Here is a 15,368-nt window from a genome sequence, read left to right as displayed (position 1 = left end):
AAAAAAAAAAAAAAAAAAAAAAAAAATTATAAATTCTAGGACATGGAAAATTGAAATACAGATTAGCAAAAATCCCTCTAGGAAACAAATAGACTCAAGTATTTAATGTAATCAAGTCTTGTTTTGAGAAACATAACATCTGATGGCTCTCAAAACGTCACACTATGATCCAAGCCTTATGAATGGCCAACAAGGAAACGAGTGGCACAGGCAGTAAATATTAATGGAAGAGGTTAAAAATGACAGAAGCATCAAAGCCATGGCTGGAGCACCAGCACATTCGTCAGTGTAACGCAGAACTGGGTGCTTGTTGTGAACAGCAATGACACGTAGTGAAAGAACAGACATAGACACTGCCTCTTTGGATAAGAGTGTAAGACCCCAATAAGCAGGATGGTGTCCCCCACCCAGAGAGTTCCCATCTTGTCAGCGTGATCATGGAACAGACTCAAAGGCACCCCAGATTTGGCATCCCTTCAGAGGAGCACACCCAGGCTGTCTGTACACACCCTCATGGGCCTTGGCATGTCGTTTCAGCTTGCTGGGTGATGCAAAGTGCTTCCCACATCCTTCCTGGGTACACCTGCATTGGCAACACATGAGGTATTAGCCAATCTATTTTCACAGAGAACTCCATTCAGGGTCAATGGTACTTTGTCCTGTTTCTCCCACCAAAGCCTTGCCTCTTCCCACAGCCAAACCTGTGTTAAAATGTAGACCTAATCACAGGTGAGATTCAACTTACTTGACCAGCTCTAGGGCAAAACAAACTGTTGGGGAGAAAAGTCACGTTACTGTTTTTGACCCAGTTAAAGAGTTTTCACCTTTAAACCTCTGAAAATATACTCTGCTTTCAGGGCTACAAAAAGATACTTCAAGAGGTTATCTGACTTGGCTTAGGAAACCCCCTAAGCCATTCTGAATCACTTGTGTCTAGCTTTCCTAATGATGCTGCACAAGGGGTGGGCAAGAGAGCACAGCAGTAGATGCACCTGCCCCCTCTGTGCTAAAACCATCAGCAGCAAAGAAAGATGCGGCAGACCCACAAGCAAGGACAGGCAGGGTCACTGCAGCAACTCCAAGACGCAGGGCAGCCTGCACAAGCCAAAGGAAGGTGCGGGAAGGCCAGAGTCGTGCAGAGAGCCGCTGGCCCTTTTGCAGGTCTACCCAGCTTGTCCAACCACCCTCACGCTCCTCAAAAACCCTCTCTACCTGCAGAGAAACACAATCACTTGTTCCATAGGAAAAGCATAATGAGTGTCTCCGTAATGACATTTCATATAGTTGAACAGGCTCTATTTGAGTAGTTAAGAAATTTCTCAGCCTTCCTTTTAAGGTTAATCACAACCAGAAAAATCTCGGTATTCTGAAACTCATTAAATATTTCTTTTAGAACAAAGTAAACCTTTAGAATGCCCCCAATATAAAAATGTGCATATGCAGTACATATTAACAGAAAAATGTTGAGTAGGAAGCTTTCAGAACATTTGTCCACCGTTGGTAAAATTGCAATAGCTTTTGGGATACAAATGTTTTCTTATTACATGGATGAAGTCTATAGTGGCGCTGTGATTTTAGTGCACCAGTCATGCAAGCAGCATACATACACTGTACCCAATATGTAGTCTTTCATCCCTCACCCCCTCCACCTTCCCACCCCAAGTCCCCAAAGTGCATTAAATCACTCTGTATGTCTTTTTGTCCTCATAGCTTAGCTCCCCCCTTTAAGTGAAAACTATGGTATTTGGTTTTCCATTCCTGAGTTACTTTACTGAGACTAATGCCCTCCAGCTCCATCCAAGCTGCTGCAAAAGACATCATTTCAGTCCCTTTTATGGCTGCGTAGTGTTCCATGGTGTATATACACCACATTTTATCTACTCATTGGTCGAAGGGCACTTAGGTTGGCTCCATATTTTTGCAGTTGTGAACTGTGCTGCTATAAACGTGTGTGCATGTCTTTTCATACAGTGACTTCCTTTGACTAGACTTCAAATTATACTACAAGGCTACAGTTAACCAAAACAGGGCAGTACTGGTATAAAAATAGCCACTTAGACCAATGGAACACAATAGAAAACCCAGAAAGAAAGCCAAATACTTAACAGCCAACTGATCTTCAACAAAGCATACAAAAACATAAACTGGGGAAAGGACACCCTATTCAATAAATGGTGCTGGAGAAACTGGATCCCTGTCTCTCACCTTATACAAAAATCAACTTAAAGTATGTCTATGACCTGAAACCATAAAAATTCGAGAAGGTAACATTGCAAAAACTCTTCTGGACATCAGCCTCGGCAAAGAATTCTTACTAAGACCCTGAAAGCAAATGCAGCAAAACCAGAAATAAATAAATGGGACGTAATTAAACTAAAAAGCTTCTGCACAGCAAAAGAAATAATCAGCAGAGAAAACAGACAACCCACAGAGTGGGAGAAAATATTTGCATATTATGCATCCAATAAAGAATGTATATCCAGAATCTACAGGGAACTCACTAAGAAAGAAAAAAATTCCATCAAAAAGTCGGCAAAGGACATGAACAGACGTTTCTCAAAAGACATACAAATGGCCAACAAACATGAAACAATACGCAACACCACCCTTGCATTTCAATCTTATTCACACCTAGAATCCAAGGGATTTTTAGCCACATGAAGTACCTACTTGAATAGAGGTTCATTGGTATGCTGGCACTGATGGATTTTCAGCTGCTGATGTTTCTTAAAGGTCTTCTTACAGCCTTCAAAATTGCACTGTTAATTGTAAAGTCTTGTTAGTTTTATGGAAAGTAAAAAAAATAAATAAATAAATAAAAATAAATCAACAGTTCATTATAGAATCCTAAAGATAAAATTGTTTTGGAGATGATATAATTGCTACTTTCACCCATTTTGTTACTATAACATTCTGCTTTATCTTAAGAAGGTTTGAAGAGTCATATGACACTTGAAAAAGCAAAATTGTTTCACTTGGAATAGTCTCCCAATATACTTTAGTTTGCACAATGTTTTGCTTCCAAAATAAAACCTTTATCATTATGAAAGCATTAAGTAAATTCAGATATTTGACAGACAAAATTTAGTTGATGAAAATGTTTTCACTTTTATTTTTCAGAGACAGGGTCTCTCTCTGTTACCTAAAAATTTTTTGTTTTGTTTTCTGTTTGTTTTTGTTTTTCGGAGACAGAATTTCACTATGTTTCCCAGGCTGGTCTTGAATTCCTGGCCTCAAGCAATCCTCCCACCTCAGCCTCCCAAGTAGCTAGGATTGTAGGCTTGAGCCACCGCACCTGGCTGAAAATGTCAGAAACATAGGCAATAAGTGTAAAAATACTCAAAAAATTTAAGCATATAAAACATCATACTTACTACATATTGTTTTTGTTGATTTTCATGTTTGCGTTCAAAATGTTTCTTCAAGTTTGATTTTGTGTTGAATTTTTGATCACAGCCATTAGCTGTACAACTGTAAGAAGTTGTATAAAGCAAAATATTAATGAACCAAGGGAAAAGAAATTTTAAGACACATATATCCTCCTACTTTATAAAAGCTAATTATTCCAAAGAATATTAATACTATAAAATAAGTCTTTAGCGAATTCCAAAGTGTTAAGCCATACCACATAGACCTCTCAACCTGATGACTACAATGCTTTTTCATACAGGATTCTGAAATTATACACACTACATCAGGCATCCTTTATACACTGGGAAGAAAGGAAGGTGAGATACCCTAGTCCCAAAAGTCTACACCAGGCTTAAATCATGCTTAAGATAAATCATTCTCAGCTTGGAATACCTTAATGCTGTTTGAGATGGTCATTATAAACTGCATTTCTAGACAGACCTCAAAAAAATCTTGTCTTCACTTATTATTAGAGGTAAAACAGACACTTAGAGCAGAACCATAACCATTATGCTCCCTGGCTTATCAGCAAGCCATTCTAGGTTCTCTTGTCTTGGCATCTTGGCTTTGAATGATCTAAATCCTTTGGGAAGCCTTTTTTTTGTTTTTCAAAAGAAAATCTGTGCCTCTTGGGATGAGCCTTGGTAAGCCTGAGGGATGACGCAGGACTTCCTTTCCCAGCCTCAATCTTAGCTGATAACCTTGAGGCAATCACTGTCCCATTCCTAGGGCCAAGCAGAGACAGACAAGCCAGCAGTGACCATTGGAGGTACAGCACAGAGGCCCACACATGGGAGGGGTGCTGTGGCAGAGACCCTAGAAACCCCCCTAACTGCAGGGACGGAGTGCTGAGTGTTAGCTGGGCAGGTGGCCAACAGAAAGAGCACTCTCTGGCCTCCCCTGCAATTAGGGTGGTTTATGTCTAAGTCCAGTCCATCCTGCTCAACCCCCACAAAGTCTCTAAATAAGGGGGCATGCCTCTTAAATGCCCTTTCCTCCTTCCTGCCAGTGGCATGCTTATGCAACAGCTGGACCCTAACAGGTATCACAGTCAGTGAAGTTGAAGCCGAAGATGAGGATGGCAGAGACCAGTCAGAAGGGTCCCCAGAGCCCCTGCTTCTGTATTTCTGCATTTCAGTCACACATGACAAAGAGCCCATCTTCTTTAAGTGTCTTTTGTGCCGGGTTTCCTGCCATTCTTCACTCTGAACCTGACACAGGCATCTAACCCAACTGAGTATAGGGCAGGAGGACAGGCCAGAAGGGTCCTGACAGGAACCAAACGGGCGAGAGAGACCCCAGCACACTTGGAGAGGGGGGCTGGTTAGTTAGCACAGCTGGACCACAATTTCATGTCTGCAAGTCAAGCAAATAGGGCAAGATAAGCAGAAGAGGACCAAATCATACAGGTCACTGTAGGACACACTTGGAACTTGGGCTTCATATGTAGGTCGTCTTGAAAGCACTGCACAGCTTTAAGGGAAGCAGGCGGGAGGGCACCTGGGGAGAGGGCCGGCCTGCAGACTGTCATTCCAGCGGGAGGAAGGGACCGAGATAAGACGGTGGCTGCTGAAGCAGGGGAGGGATCTGACGAGTCAGTTACAGGACCTGGCGGCCCACCTGTTGCAAGGGATGGGAGAAAGAATGAAGAGTCCAGGGAGCTGCCTTATCTTTGCTATGGGTCACTGGACACAGTGAGGCCGCCTCTCCAGACAAGAACATGAGAGAAGACCAAAGAGAAAAAGTGAGCTCAGTTTGACTATGAGGAATTTGGGCCACATGGAAATTTTTTTTTTTTTTTTTAAATAGAGATGGTCCTTACCATCTTGCCCAGCCTGAACTCCTGGCCTCAAGTATTCCTCCCACCTCAGCCTCTCCAAGTGCTGGGATTACAGGCATGAGTCACCATACCCAGCCTACCACATGAAATTTAAGAAGACACAGAGACAGCCAAGTAGCACTGTCTGGCGAGCAGTGAAAAAGGGGTCTACAGCTAAAGAGGGGCAGGGTCTGGGCTAGAGGGCGAGCTGGAAGAGGCACCGTCCAGTAGTTCCTGGTTGCATGTTTCCTCCCATCCCCGCCCCTACCTGGCCAGGACCCCCCACTGCCCCCATGACAGATGACATTTTTAGTTTTGTTATGTAACTTTAAAGACTTCTTTACAAATAGGAACAAATACATAAATAGTTGCTTCCTGCCCACCCAACACCCACTACTCACCCTTCCCAGCCCCAGCTTTACACACCAAAGGCGGCATACAGAGGACTCTTCTGCACTTTGGATTTTCAATTAAAGTGCCCTGGTGATTTTCTCATGGCTTTGCAGACAGCAGCTGCCTTCATTTTCCTGGCTGTAGGGTATCCCACTGTGCTGATATACTTTAACCTGTCCCCACCCATGAGCATTTGGTTGACTCCAACATTCTGCTACTATTTAACGTTGCACCTAACCTTGCACATCCGCTTGATGCCAGTGTAGTGTATCTGTAAATTCCCCAAAGTGACGCTTCCAGGTCAAAGACTATGTCGCAGCTCTACTTAGCAGGCCACTTTGGTTCCTCTTTGATGGTCTTGTTGAACTATATAGGTCATTGATTTTCACAACACACTGTGTGTCTGAACAGGGTTTGAAAGAAGACACCTGCCATCCATGGTCCTTTGCCCATTCCCACTGACTGGCACGCTGGCAGGACGGGGCCTGGGTTATCTGTCTGCCACGGAGGAGATCGGTCTCCATGTGGAGAGTGACAGTAAAGTTTGTCCTGTCAATAATCACCTTCCTCAGACTGTCTGGACTTTAGTGAGACATGAGACACTTCACGTTCACTGCCCTCCTAAAACTAAAAGGAATTCAACTTAGGTCATTAGAAAACCTTACCACTTAAAGAATTGTCTCATAAGCAAAATTACGATATTAAAGCCTAACATCTAAACAAACAGCTCTACAGCTATTTCCTGACGTGGTGTCCTGCACAGAGCTCTGAACATCTGCTATGGTTATTTTTTCAATGAAAACTAAATATTTCCATGATTCTGAAAGTGTGGGAGCCAGAGCAGCAGCAGCAGCGTCACCTAGGAATGAGCTAGAAATGTAGATTGTTGGGTTGCACCCCACACTAAATCAATCAGAAACTCTGGGGTGGATCTAGCAGACTGCATTTTACCAAGCTCTCTGGGTGATCCTAATGCACTTTAAATTTCAGATGCACTGCTTTAAATAAGTAGCTGGTAGGCAAGCAGTATCTCCACGCTTTCAGAAAAAAATGAGCACCTCCAGAAGAATAAAATGAAAACTTGTATGGTAGTGGTGCAAAGTCTTCATTCTAAGAAGCACACGATAAACCACTAAAAGCTCTACTTCATGCTCAAGTCTCTATCCCAGCAGTTTAAGACTGGACTGTTCATAAAGTCCCTGATAACGCTGAGCCAAGAGTTTTCCAGGGAACCGTTTTCTAACTAGTCCAAACTGAGCGTCTCCCAAGCCCAATTTCTCATTTACTATGTATTTTAAAGGGAAGTGAGAGCATGCAAACTCAAGAGAACTTCAGATTCACTCATTTCTGAATTTACTACACAAAATGACCCACAAAGCCCACTCTCCCACATACAAAACCTGTCTCCTCTTCTATACAAAAGACATCATTTTTTTTTCCCAGACAGGCTCTCTTGCCCAGGCTGGAGTGCACTGGTGTGACAGCTCACTGCAGCAGCCACCTCTGTGGGTTCAGGTGATCATACCCACCTCAGCCTCCTGGGTAGCTGGGATGACAGGCACGAACCACCACCCCCGACTAAATTTTTGTAGAGAGGGGTTTCACCAGGTTGCCCAGGTTAGTCTCAAAACTCCTGAGTTCAAGCGACCTGCCCGCCTCAGCCTCCCAAAGTGCTGGGATTACTGGCATGAGCCACCGCACCACACTGTGCCCGGCCAGGCTTCACATTCCTGACCTCATGAGTTAACAATCAATCTTCTTCCCAGGCTTATATGCCCAACACAACCCACTTCAAAAGCCTAAAAACAGGTCTCTACTTACACGAACGGCTTTTCTCCAGTGTGAATCAGGATGTGGCGGCTCAGATGGTAGTCCCTGATGAAGGCCTTGCCACACCCTTCATAGTCACAAACAAATGGTCTCTGGCAGGCAAAAGAAAAAGCATGTCACTCCTGCACCCATTAGTAACTCTGGTATTTAAAAGCTTAAACTGCCTAGTGTTAAGGCCACCGGCTCCCTATGCAGAGATGGTTTCTACTCAGTGGAGTTGTGCACCCGCGACACCAAGGCGAGACAGTGTTCCTGCACGAAGTTACCCAACACAAATGCCATAACTTCTCACAAAGTCACTGCACAGATTTTTGTTCTACGAACAGCATTTGAAATAGGCATAGCATTCATAACCGGCTCCCAACCCAGCAGTAGGCTTCCACAGCAACCCCCTCTTAAAGACGCCCTGGCTGGTGGCATGGCCTGTCCGCACAGATCCTCACAACCGCATGACGTGTAAAAAGCAAGCTTAGGGCAGAGGAACGAGGCAGGCCTGTCTCATTCCAGACAAGCCCGGTGTCTGTGCTAACAGAATGCCAAGCACAGCTATAGGAAAGTGTGTCATACCTGAAAAAGCTCATAGATGCCTGAGTGAAGCAAAGAAAACAGCTCAACACCCTAAATGCAACCACCTTTTGTGATCCAGGAGTTGGGAGGGGACGGCTCATTTTCAACCTATAGGAAAAGCCAAAGACATACCCCAAATAACCAGTCTGGTGCATCTAACTATGAAAAGCATATCACCAAGGTGTCAGGAGGGAAGTACCGAGGCCTCCATGAATACTAGGAGCAAAGCAACACAGTGAGCTGTATCACCAGGGGCAGAGCCACAGAACCTTGCTCAGTGGCAGGCATGGAGCAGGCTCAATAAACATCTGTCAAATTAATCTGCATGAGAGATTTGGGACAACAAAGATGACTCTAAGTTTTTCAACCTGTATTAAAACTGGTAGTGCCAGTATCCAAAATGCAGCACACAGGTCTAAAAGGAACAGCAAACTCTGATTTGGATCTACTGGTAATACAGAGCCCAGAATTTAGAGGCTAGAATGAGCAAGAGGAAGGGCGGAGGGGCAAAACATGGAGGATGTTATGAGTGATGCCAGTGGCTACGTAAGACTGCAAGAGGGAGCTGGGCAGGGCGGAAAACAGAGAGGGCAGAACAGGACCCAATGAAAAGGGCAGACGAGGAAAAGGAAAAGAACCAGGGGAGGTCTTAAGGAGGAAGTGGTCAGCCTTCCAGTGCTGGAGAGGGTGAGAAGGTGGCCCATAAATGAAAGGAGGTGCAAGGGGCAAAGGTATGGACAGCAGGCCTGTGGCTTAAGAAATAAGGGCCTTACGATGAGGCAGTGTGAAGTCTAGTTCTGCCAAACACTGGGAAGCTGGGCAGATTCCTTGATCTCCGTGAGCCTCGTTTTCCTCACTTGTATGTCACATGGGCTGCCACGTCATATCACAGTATCTGACATTCTCCTGCCCTCAAAATAAAATCCAAACTCCTACTGGGCCTACTTCTCAGACTTCCCACCTAAACACACACACCTGCCTCCACTCCGAGGGCCACCAAGATCCTTCCTTCGTATTCGGCTCACACAGAGAGGCTTTTCCTGTACACAACACTGCAGGTCATTCCCACCTATCCTGTGGTCGGCCCAACCCATTGAAACGTAAGATCCTTGGCAACAGAAACTGCCTGGTGTGTTCACTGCTCTCTTCAGTGTGGAGTTATGAAGAAATGAATACATGCTGCTTTCACGATCCCCGGTACATGTAACCCACCTTCTGTGCTAGCTCCAGGGGCTACGGATATTTGGCGGGGGTCTAGTGGCAGCGGGCCCTCAAACCTCGCACTTATTTGCAGATTACGGGAGGTGCTTGGCTGGCCCACACTCACGATCATAGACGGGTAAATGATTGCTTAGTAAGCCCTGAGCCCCTGGCATGGACATCAAGGTCCCAGAAAGAAGGTCCTAGAACTTCTTGTCTACTTCCTCAGCTCCCTCCCTAAGTCCAGGATGTCAAAGTTGAAAGCACAGCAGAGCGGGGCCAGCGGCCCTGGCACTGGTCACGACTGCAGTGGCTGCCTAGGGGCCACACGCCGTCACCAGGCCACGGGGCAGGGCCCACTGGCGAGCCATCGCCATCCCTAGGCCCAGGGTTGGCCGCCTCGCCTCACCTCCCCCGTGTGCTTGCACAGGTGCGCGTCAAGCTTCCAGGCCTTGTTGTAATTGGCGCTGCAGTCGGGGAAGGAGCAGATGAACCTCCTGGGAAGCGTGGGGTGCGGCGGGGTCGGAGCTGAGCTCTCGCCGGCTGCGATGAACGCGTCGGCGACGGTCACGGACAACACCGACTCAGCGACCACAGCCGGCGAATCCAGGTCGCCGGCGCCTCCACGCCCGGGGCAAGGCGCGCGCCCACGTGCCAAGCCACGTGCCGGGAACCCGCGCCGCCTGCCCACTGCTCCCCGCGGAACCTTAGCGCCACGCCGGCACACTTCCGGGAGCGCACCCGGGCACCAGGCCCCGCCCCTCGTTGGCGCTGCGGCTGCGCCTGCTCCTGCTCCGGGAGGTTGCGCATGCGCTAGAAGGCCCCGCCACGGCCCGCGCCCCTCCCGCCCGGGATGAGAGGCGGGGTCGTCTGAGTCCTCTGCGGAAGGCTACCGCGTTTCACCTGCAACTCAAATGCCGAGGCACTGCTTAATAAATGGGACTTGTTTCCCGTCCTCTGCTTAATAAGTGGGACTTGTTTCCCGTCCTCCAGTACTCTCTGGAGAGCACTGACCTTACGTCATTTGAGCTAGCCTGTTCTTGCCACGTTACTAGTGTGTCCTATTTGTGAATTCGTTTCCTTGCATATCTACGTGCTTCTGCTGCAAGCCCCAGCTCAGGGGTTCCTAAGCTCAGAATCACGTGGAGTAGAGCTTTCCAAAATTCCAGAGCCAGGAGCATACTTGGACCAATTAAATCACAATTTCTGGGGGTGGGAAACACACATCATTATTTCTAGAAGCTTCCTAGGTGATTTCAATTCGCAGAAAAGCTTGGGAACCACTATCCCGGCACGGTGGTGCACGCCTGTAATCCCAGCTATGGGGAAGAATCGCTTGAGCCCAGTGAGACCCCGAGCTCTAAAATCATAAATACAGTTGCCTCCCCATCCTACCCCTCCCCACTCCTGCAAACTAACCAGGTGGTTGGGGAAAAAAAAAAAAAAAAAAAGGAAAAATTTGGGAACACTGCCCTAGAGCCTTGATGACCTGGTTGAAAAAAATCTCCAGGTAATTAAGTGCCTATTAAAACTTAGAAGCACTTTTGAGAGGACTGAATGAATATAAGTATCTTAGTTTATGAGGACCACATGCCTAAAAAATGTCCTTGGATACAGATAACTGGCAGGATGACTTGTCGGATGTTCGCCAGATTCATATTTTTCACATCCTGCATTATTCTAAATCATTAAGCCCCTGTTGGAATCTGACGAACAGGTCCCTGCACAGCAGTGCAGTTCTAGAAACAAGCCAGGGCTTAACATCAGTGCTTATGAACTGAGTATTCATAAGGAGTGCTTATGAATTGGAATACTCAGTTCATAAGCCCCAGTCGCCTCATCTTGTCAGTTCATAAGCACTCCTTTGCCCCAGTCGCCTCATCTTGAAAGTGGAAAGGTGATAACGCCTGTCTCATCCTCCGTCTCAAGATAACGGGGGCTGTGAGACAGTGTCTATGCCGTGGGTCCACCTCTTTCTTTCCTCCCTTGCCGCTGGAGCCCCTCCCCATGACTAGGAGAATTCTACACACATCCCTCCCACAATTCTGGAAGTCTGAAACGCTTTCCCTTGCGCTGGTTCTGATTTTCTCTTCCCCACGCCTCATGCCCAGGGCCAGAGTGCACGGTAAATCTCTGAGATCCTCCTTTCTTTTGGCCTCTCTTGGCCACTGACCCCATGTAGCACAGCCACATTCATGGCTTCCCCCTGCATTCCTGACTTGTCCTGTCTCCTTGGACAATCGTTCTTCCACCCTTTTAGCTTGCTGTTAGCACTATGCACTGATGTATTATAGCAGGCGAACACTGGCTTTCAGCCTCAATTCCCTGACCTTGGATTCCAACTCTAAATTCACTAACTGTAGGATTTTGGATAAGGCTCTTTGAGTTTCTTTGCTTATCTTTAAACTGAGACTGTTAACACCCACCAGTTAGGGCCATTTTTAGAATTAAATGAGATTATATTAACCAATAGTCGTGTTTATTATATGCCATCCTCTGCTAGACACATTTACCAGCGGCTTACAGCTCTCTCAACACTCTCCATGTAAAGCAGCTCATAGGGTCCAGGTCATTCCTATACTCAACTGTTGGTCTTTTTACTTCATTCTTTCTCCCCCTTTGATCCATGGCTCTACCACCTTTCTCTCTGCAGTTTACTTCCCAATGTGTTTTTCTTTTTTTTTCTTTTTCTTTTTTTTGAGACAAAGTCTTGCTCTATTACCTAGGTTGTAGTGCAGTGGTGCAATCTCAGCTCACTGCAACCTCCGTCTCCCAGGTTCAAACAAGTCTCCTGTTTCAGCCTCCTGAGTAGCTGGGACTGCAGGTACACACCACCACACCTGGATAATTTTTGTATTTTTAGTAGAGACGGGGTTTTATCATGTTGGCCAAGCTGGTCTCGAACTCCTGACCTCAAGGGATCCACCCGCCTCAACCTCCCAAAGGGCAGGAATTACAGGCATGAGCCAGTGGCCCCCAATGTGTTTTTCTAATATGTCACATTTCTAGATGATAAGTGGTTTTTTGTTTGTTTGTTTAATGTTAGGCAGTCACCTTAAACTCAACATTCTTTGTGAGTTAATCTCACTGCCTTTGTCTGGCCACACCTCCTTTTGCCCTCTTTCTCTCTGTCAATGGTGGCATAATTCTGTCTCCAGTCACGAAAACTTACAACAGTGGTTCTCAACCCTGGCTATACATTAGTCAGCTGGAAGCTTTAGAAAATGCTGATGCCACCATACTAGTGAAATGAGTCTCTGACTCACGGTTGGAAACCATTGACAGTATCACCTGCTCTCTCCTCTGCACTTCCCTAGCTGGCTTCCGCACCTGTCCTATCCAACTTCTTCCTTCGTCCACCTCTGTTAGGCTTTTCTTTGCTCTAGGCCTTGACACCTGTAATAGCCTGTCAACAGATTTTCCTGCATTTATACTCTCCTGCCCTTAGACTCTCTTGCATATAGATGCCCATGTGCTCTCCCTAAAACACCTGGGAATTTACAGGTTTAAATTTGCAAGACTGGTATTTGCAAAGCATTTTTATTCCTGCTATTATTCCTACAAATCAGATAACAATGATCAGGTGGGCCATGGAGGCCCAGGGTGCAGGCCTCGTCCAGGCCCTTACCTACCTGAGGCTCGGCTCCAGGTCCAGATCAACTTCTGCTTCCTCTAGGTAAGCCTCGCCTGATGACTGCAACCCGCACCTGCCTTCTCTTCCTTTGAACTTTTGTGGCCCCTTCTTTCTATAGCAACCCTCAAATGTGTTGGGCTATTTGTAACTATTCAGGCACATAATTTCTTATTTCCCTGATCTTGATTAACCTTTATAAGGGTAGGGACTGGAAGATACTCTTTTCGAGTCCTCAGTAGCAAGATGACATCCATACATGAAGAGCTAACCTTATCATTTGTTAGTTGATAGAACAACTATGAACTTATTGTGTGAAGCCTTAAAGATTTTACATGAATGTCTTCAGCAAGGGATATTTTGTGTGCAGAGAACATAATTCCATTCAAACGAATCTAATGACAAGGGAGTTACTGAAGGATACAAGGGGATCTCATGGGACCAACTACAGAAAGACCTCAGGATGGGAGAGTTGTCTGCAGGTGCTTTGGGTCTCAGTCTGTCGCCATTGGGATCGGCTGTCCTCCTTAGTTTCGCTGCCCCTTTGCTCTCCAGGTACCTCTTAGACTGCTGCATTCATGTCCTGTGTGCACGTGTATGTGTGTTGCTAAGCTCTCCCTCCCTTCCCTCCCCTGATCTTTCCTTTCCTCCTTTCTGCCCACCTACCCTCCCAGGTTTCAAGTCCTCACAGGCCCAGGCCCCTCCTCACCTCTGCCTGTCTGTCCACTCTTTTCTCTGCAGATCTGCTTCATGTGTAAGGCTGAGTTTCTGCCCCTGTAAGAGTAGTTTTCTGAGGGCTTTGACTCCACCCAAGCAGCCCAGACCTTATGTAATCAGTTCCCTTAACTCCCCATGGCTAATGACCCCTGAAAGAGAACCTTTGGCCGAGTTGGGGTTCAAGCTCTTCCCCAGGCCCAAACAGCTTCCGTCTGGAGGGGATAAAACTGTGAGTCATGAAGGTCAGCCTTGAAGGTGAACTTAAACAGAACTATGGTGTGCCTGCTCAAGTGTGTAAATTTCATGTACTAGCCGCCCTTTGCCACATGGCTTTGTTTTGCTCGTAAAGCAGGGTGGAGATACGTTCTCACCCATTGTCTATGAGTCCATCTACATGACATGCTTCGGTTCTGCAAGTTGGAACTGACAGTGTGCAGGTTCTAAGCTTAGGCCTCAAGAGAGCTTGTGTGTTGCTCCCCGTGCTCTGCTATTGCCACAGGGACTGCATTTCTGCATTAGTCTGTCCCAGGAAGAAGAAAGACATGAGGGACAAAGCTGAGCCATCCCAGCTGAGCCTGGCATTGATCCACCTCCCACCTGCTGACCATCAGCCAGCTGTGATCTGTGACCATAAGTGGGTATAAGCCAAGGCTCTAGGGTAGTTTTGTTATGCAGCAGTTTTGTGACAATCGCTAACTGATACACCCTCTTTGCCCGTGCTTCCCCTCAGCCAATATACATGCTCAGGTCTCTTTGTCTTAGTCCATTTTGCATTGATATAAAGGAATACCTGAGGCTGGGTAGTTTATAAAGAAAAGAGGTTGATTTGGCTGATGGTCCTGCAGGCTGTACAAGAAACATGCTGCCAGCATCTGCTTCTAGTGATGGCCTCAGAAGGCCTCCACCATGGCGGGAGGGAGAGGAGCCGACATCACATGGTGAGAGGAAGGGAGAAGAGAGAGAAGAAGAGGTGCCAGGTCTCTTAAACAACCAGCTCTCGCATGAACTAACAGAACAAGAACTCTGAACTTGCTTCATGAACGGCCCACTTCGCGAAGGTACCAAGCGATTCACGAGGAATCTGCCCCCACTACCCAGACACCTCCCTTGAGGACCACCTTTAACAACCTGATCCCCTTCAATTTGAGGATCAAATTTCAACCTGAGATTTGGAGGGAGAAATGTTCAAACTACATTATTGTCTCATCTCTTAATCAGACAACTCCGTTTTATGCCTCTCACAGTCATTGCTGGATCTCACTCCTTTCCTTCATGTCCAAGTTCACTGAAAAGATTAGTCCATACTCTTTTTCCTGTTTGCCTGTTCACACTTGCATCACACAAGCATTTTGTATATGATTAAAACAGAAATTTTAAGCATATACAAAAATAGAGTAGCACAAAGAACCCCTTTGGACCTATTATCTCCAGTTTCAACAGCCAATTTTTTGCCATTCTTGTTGCATCTAACTACCTCCAGTCCCAATCTACGACCCCCAGACCTCAACGTCAGCATATTCAAAACTGCTCTCCCCACTGACCTCAGGGTTTCCCTGTCTCCATGAGCAGTGCCACCATCCACCCAGCTGAATGAACCCGTGGCTCCTTCCCTTCTCTCACCCTGGCATTTATTAAATGATCTGTCACTGCTGATTGTATATCCCCATCTTCAGTTGCACCCAGGGGAGGCCCTGGTCCTCGAGCTCCCATAGTCAGCTGTGATTCCATCAGAAAAGGAGTGTCCAGGGAGCAAACCAGCCACCCCCCCGCCATGTGGAAAGAGCCCTGCTCAGGGTCCAT

At 46.5% G+C, this 15,368-nt stretch overlaps 1 protein-coding gene across 1 annotated transcript in view; it reads right to left on the bottom strand.

The window, feature by feature from the left end:
* Positions 1–15,368, bottom strand: part of GTF3A (general transcription factor IIIA) — a 19,077-nt gene extending 3,709 nt beyond the window's left edge. The window contains exons 1-6 of the mRNA XM_032294340.1: positions 15,189–15,368; positions 9,630–10,109; positions 7,445–7,545; positions 3,375–3,471; positions 2,671–2,759; positions 510–583 (exon numbers count right to left, since the gene is read on the bottom strand). Of these exons, the coding sequence (XP_032150231.1) occupies positions 510–583; positions 2,671–2,759; positions 3,375–3,471; positions 7,445–7,545; positions 9,630–10,109; positions 15,189–15,368 (1,021 nt within the window). The remainder of the gene's footprint in view (positions 1–509; positions 584–2,670; positions 2,760–3,374; positions 3,472–7,444; positions 7,546–9,629; positions 10,110–15,188) is intronic.

The sequence above is a fragment of the Sapajus apella genome, unplaced genomic scaffold (assembly GCF_009761245.1).
Source record: "Sapajus apella isolate SASKATOON/1434 unplaced genomic scaffold, GSC_monkey_1.0 scaffold32, whole genome shotgun sequence".
In the NCBI taxonomy this organism is placed as follows: Eukaryota; Metazoa; Chordata; class Mammalia; order Primates; family Cebidae; genus Sapajus; species Sapajus apella.
This window is presented reverse-complemented; position numbering and strand designations above follow the sequence as displayed.